The sequence below is a fragment of the Anomaloglossus baeobatrachus genome, chromosome 6, assembly GCF_048569485.1.
Source record: "Anomaloglossus baeobatrachus isolate aAnoBae1 chromosome 6, aAnoBae1.hap1, whole genome shotgun sequence".
Classification (NCBI taxonomy): domain Eukaryota; kingdom Metazoa; phylum Chordata; class Amphibia; order Anura; family Aromobatidae; genus Anomaloglossus; species Anomaloglossus baeobatrachus.
In genome coordinates this window covers 109,636,330-109,642,329 of record NC_134358.1, presented here as the reverse complement: position 1 = coordinate 109,642,329, position 6,000 = coordinate 109,636,330, and the positions used below count along the sequence as shown (strand labels likewise).

Below are 6,000 nucleotides of genomic sequence, written 5' to 3'. Positions count from 1 at the left end.
CTGTGTCCGCACTTTGCGTTTTCACCTGCGTTTCACCTTCTTTTCTGCTGCGTTTTGAACTGCAGCGTTTTCATGCCAAAATGCATGCGTTTTTATTTTCCTGCAAAGTGTATGGGAAATAGGGATTTCTTGTTCGCACTTTGCAGTTCAAAATGCTGCGTTTAATTTGCATAATTTTGGGCAAAAACTCAGCGTTCAAAGAAGCAGCATGTCGATTGTTTTTGCCATTTGGGCTGCGTTTTGCTAACATTGAAGTCAAAGAGAAGTATCAAAAAGCAACAAACATCAAAATTCCAGCGTTTAACCTGCTTTTTAGCTGCAGAAAACATGCCTTTTGGACTACATAAACGCATGCGTTTCTGACATCAAAATAATGGAATGATATGTCCCTTTACACACACACATAGGCCGACAATTAAATTAATGAAAAATATTAATTTATTGTCATTTTAGCGATAAATAGTATAAAACCGCTATAATTATATTAACTTTAACTAATTTTGTAATGATTTAATTAATTATATTTGTTTTCATTTTTTTCCCCTTTTTTCATAGTGTTTGACTGTTTAAACTTTATTTTGCAGTGTCTTTATGTTCAAAATGCATCTGTCTTTAAGCAATGGAAAAGCATGTAAAAAGCGCTAAAAACGAGGCTAAAACGCACGCTTATTTATCGCGTTTCTGTGCTCAAAAGCAACTTTGGAAAAAGCAATTTCTGCCAGAGGATGCGTTTAGAACTGCAACTACGACGACGCAAAGTGCGGACATAGCCTAAATCAATTTTTATTTCTGTCAAACTAAAATAATGCTGGATTATTCCATGCTAACTTGATCACATCCACAATACTGTCATTCCTCAGCACGAACAGCTCAACACCTAGCAGCGCTCTATTTCTGTGCAGAAACTACAAGTATTAAATCCTGTGCTCACAGCATATTCGACCACCCACCTGAACACTTGCACAAAAAGCACATGACAATCCAGAGGAAAGAGGGGGTCGAGCTCCATGCACTTTCCCAGACTCCTCCTCCATAGCTGGGATCTGCTTTGAAAGCCCCGCTCTCTGATCCGGTGCGAATACTGAGTGACAGGCTCTGCAAGTGCCATAACCCAAGCACAGAGACAGAGAGCCCTGGTACTAAGCCGCCACACAGCCCTGGACTCATTCCCACGCCAAGCAGTAAGTATTTATTCATCACATAGTTTTTCTTCTTTTTATTCTATGCTTTTCTCTTTACAAGGCTATATTCAGCTGCCTCTGAATGTATGGGGCTGTACTCCACAGCATGTGAATGGATGGCACTTATCTAGAACTGTGGACTTCATACTTGGATACTATATTATTTCTGGATTGTATGTGTGAACTTTGCAATAGTTGTGGGAGAGTTCCTACAAAGGCGCACAGAAAGTATGCAGACGGAATTCATTGAATTCTTGAAAGTTGTATATAAACAGTTCTGCTCTCATCTGTTCTCCTCTGAGCAGCTGAATCTATCCAGTCAGCATTTTGTGGTTGGGTTGTACAGCGCAGCATTTGGCACCGTCGTCTTATTACTTCCAAGACAAGTCCGGAAAGTTATGTTGACCTAAAACTGGCACAATATATCGCAATTAAGATTCCATCGCAGTGTCGGGCACTGTACATGTCAAATGGCCAGAATTGTCTATATGATTGTTCAATACTCCATTGCTGCAGTGGAGGAGTCAAAATGATGACTGCACAAAAAGAAAAGACACACAGAACACAGTGCTGAATAATTGCCATATTTGCACCATTGATTGCTTTTTTTTTATCTTTTTAGATTTGTTTATGGTTTTGACAAAATATTGACAAATAAATGACAATACAAAAGTGCAAATTGGGAAAAGGTTTTAGGCTGCTTTTACATATCAGTTTTTTGCCATCAGGCACAATCCGGCAAAAACTGGAAAAAACGGATCCGGCGTCTGTTGCCGCTGGATCTGTTTTTTCCTCCATAGACTTCTATTAGCGTCGGATTGTGCCGGATGGCCTTGCGTTTCATCCGGCTGTCGCTGGATCCGGTAAAGTTTGCTAGTTTGCTTGTCCGGCGGCCGGATGGAATGCTGAGGGGAACATTTTTTGTCTCCAGCGAAAAACCGTATTGTACCAGATCCGGCGCCGTACAGCATGTTTTATAATGAAAGCCTATGGACGCCAGATCTATGTGGGAAAAAAACGGATACGACTGCTGGATCCGTTTTTTTTAACTGAGTATGCCCAGTAGCACAACGGATCTGTCAAAAAACTGAAGGAACTGATGGAAAAAAACTAATGCAACTGATCCGTTTTTTTGCCGGTTCCGTCGCATCAGTTTTTTCGCCGGATCGTGCCTGATGCCAAAAAACTGATGTGTGAAAGCAGCCTTAACAAGGGCAGATTTTTTACAGGACATTCTGCAGTTCATCTCATCCATTTGAATGGGGCTTGCAAAAATCCATGTTCCATGCTGCAGAAACAAAAGCATGAAGATGAATGGAATCGGTTTCCAAAGTCAGAAAATTCTGCAGCACAATGAATGTATCATATTAGATTGTCTATTGGCTCGGGGAAATTCATCGGGAAGATAAAGGCTATAAATGTATTCAGTATTTCACACACTGTATCTCACAGGTTTAAATGAATGTCACGGTGGGGGCAGTGTAATTTAAGAATTGGCAAATTTCCAGTGTATCATGAAAATTATTTATACAAGGAAAATTAAATCTATATAAAGTGTTACAAACATATCATTGCTTTTCAGATACATCAGGGCTGAATTGTTGAGATGTAGTCAAGCTGAGTTTGCCTCTCTCCGAAAGACCACCCCATTATCTAGAGCAAATTGCCCGTGACCGGTTTCATCTCCCCCATACATGAATAATAAACCATCTTTGAGAAGTCCTCTCTTCAAAACAATTTCTAGTGTCTTAAAAAGGTTTTACTATATCATGAAGTGTTCCCATGGATTTACACAAGACTGCATGAATTTTTCGAGATTTAATGATTTTTATTCGTATTCTAGGTTGTATTGTTAATGTTGATTTGTATTAAATGGATTAAATTGTAGATTTTGTGTAATTTAATTTTACTAGTTAATGTGAGGATACACCGATTCTGTAGAGGCTCCTGATGAAGGTGTAAGCTGAAATGTTGGGAAGTGCTGGCTGACCTGGATAAGTCATGCATTGATGGGTTATCTTCAGAGATAAAAATGCTTTTATTTCTGTTGTACCCTGCTTATATTATATCTGCTTATTAAGCTCATGAGTCTGTGCTGTGAGAGCTGTTCTTTGCTTCTTTTTCCTGCGGTGCTGAGTATTTCATGAGCTGCAGTGAGGTCCTGTGGAGAGCCGGTGTAATGATGAATGCATGAAGCAGCCTGATTGGCATCCTTACCACGTGGATCTAGGGGGAGTGCCCCGGGGTCTTGGCAGAGCAGAAGTTTGTCTGGAGTTACAGTAGTATTAGTCACTGACTTACAGGAGAGTTTTTAGTATGGCATTCAAATCTCATTTGGCGTTCTTATTTTATGCTTTTTAAGGTTTTTTGTGTTTTTTGTTTGAAAAATCCAGGTAAGTAGCACAGATGAGCAAGTCAGACGCAGCAGAGCTGTGCTGAAGCAATGTGAATTTGTCCTATGGCAGAAATATCTGTCCCATTTGATGGTCCACATCACAATTAGGTTATTCCCTTGTGCTGTGATATTTTCCTTTTGATTCTTTTATACTTTTTTCTGCGTTATCTGTTTTTATAATATCTATAGTGTGGATGGGGCTCGCTGTAATACAATTTGCTGCATTGATTTATTTATTTTTCAGGTATCATTTTGAGAATAAATACATGCAACTTTGGATCAGGATTTAATCTAGAAGAGTTTGCAGGCCTCTCATCATGAATTGTGCGGCACAAGCATGGCTCCGGCGGACTGTCTTGCTATTCATAGTTCAAACAGTTGTTCCAATGCTGATTCCTAATGCCACCCAACTAGAAGGCCTCTTGGAAAAATACATGGATGAGGATGGAGAGTGGTGGGTTGCAAAGCATAGAGGCAAAAGAGCAATTACGGAGAGTGACATGAAGCTTATCCTAGATTTGCACAATAAACTGAGAGGTGAAGTTTACCCACCTTCTTCCAATATGGAGTATATGGTAAGATATATTTTCTTTTGTTTCCAGTCTTGAAATTATACTTATGGTAAAAATACAGGTGATGGCAATAACTCTGTAACTTATGTAAGATTCTGTCTGCTTGCATTAGGGTCATTTTCATACATCCGTGTTTCATGGCACGAGTAGACCCGCATTCAGCTTCATAGAAGAATTTGGGTCAGATGACCTGTGACCAGTCGGTGTATTGTGGTCTGTGCTCGAGCTCCAAAACACGAATGTGTGAAACCAACCTTAGGCTCAGGTTAATTGAAGGCTTTGACTTGGCTGGTTTCTTAGTCTTGGGACCATTGTATTGCTACTAGAGTTGAGCGAGTACCTAACTATTTGTACACGCTATACTCATAACGAGTACTGTCTAATACTCGCGTATTCATTCCGAATAGTGTGTGCAATGCAATTCAATGGGGAATACTCACAATGTAATGAGTAAGGCCGGGTTCACACTTGCGTTGTTTTAACGGAAACGGAATCTGTCACAAATGCAGTACAGTTCATTTATTTACAGTGGAAGCATGACACTATGCTATTGTGTGCTTCATACACTACACGCATGTGTCCGCATGGCGTCGCGCTTCCACTGTAAATAAATGAACTGTACTGTATTTGTGATGGATTTTGCTTCTGTCAAAACAACACAAGTGTGAAACCGGCCTAACCCGAATGCCGTACTATTCGTGCGAGTAGCAAATAGTACGCCATTCGGGTTACTCGTTACTTTTCGAGTTTTTCCCCATTCACTTGCATTGCACACGCTATTCGGAATGACTACCTACGCAAGTATTAGACAGTATTCATTATGAGTATAGCGAGTACAAAGAGTTACTCTAGTCAACTAGTCTAGTCAACTCTAATTGCAACATATTTCAGTGTAAAGCGTGTTTTACACGCTACAATATATCTAACGATGTGTCGGCAGGGTCACGTCGTAAGTGACGCACATCCGGCATCATTAGTGAAATTGTAGCATGTGAAACCTACGTGCGACAAAGATTGTACGTTAAAACGTTGGTCGCATACACGTCGTTCAATTTCTAAAAATTGAACGTCCGGTTGTTCAATGTTCCCGAGGCAGCACACATCGCTGTGTGTGACACCCCAGGAACGATGAACTCAGCTTACCTGCGTCCCGTGGCTCCCGCCGGCTATGCGGAAGAAAGGAGGTGGGCAGGATGTTTACGTCCCACTCATCTCTGCCCCTCTGCTTCTATTGGCCGGCTGCCGTGTGACATTGCTGTGACGCCGAACGTCCCTCCCACTACAGGAAGAGGATGTTCGCCGCCCACATCGAGGTCGTATGGAAGGTAAGTACGTGTGATGGGATTTAATCATTTTTGGGCAACAAATTGAACGTGCCGCACATACGATGGGGCCATGTCACATCGCATATGAGATCGTATGTGTAATTGTAAGGTGTAAAGCAGGCTTAACACTCTTGGCACCTTTCACTGTCTGTTAATCAATACCTAACATGCATCTTATGTATGGCACAGACTAGGGAATCAGGCACCTATGCAGATCAGTGGTCTCCACTTCTATGGACTAACTTGCCCTCCTTTAGGCCTTACGTCAGATCAATTTTTAGTAATTGAATGACGTGTATGCGATGAACTGTTTTTCGTTCAATCGCAATCGCATGTAGGTTTCACACACTACAATATCACTAACGATGCCGGATGTGCGTCACTTACGACGCGACCCCGCCGACACATCGTTAGATATATTGTAGCGTGTAAAGCCCGCTTTAATAAACTGGGAAACAGAGTTTCAATAAGTGCATTCTCTCAACCATAGCACTTAGCACATAGATTTCTCAAGATTCAGGCAACTG

At 41.1% G+C, this 6,000-nt stretch overlaps 1 protein-coding gene across 1 annotated transcript in view; it reads left to right on the top strand.

Moving 5' to 3' along the window:
- The first annotated feature begins 1,095 nt into the window (after positions 1-1,095).
- CRISPLD1 (cysteine rich secretory protein LCCL domain containing 1) overlaps positions 1,096-6,000 on the top strand; it is a 123,272-nt gene continuing 118,367 nt past the window's right edge. The window contains exons 1-2 of the mRNA XM_075316300.1: positions 1,096-1,181; positions 3,821-4,151. Of these exons, the coding sequence (XP_075172415.1) occupies positions 3,894-4,151 (258 nt within the window). The 5' untranslated portion in view covers positions 1,096-1,181; positions 3,821-3,893. The remainder of the gene's footprint in view (positions 1,182-3,820; positions 4,152-6,000) is intronic.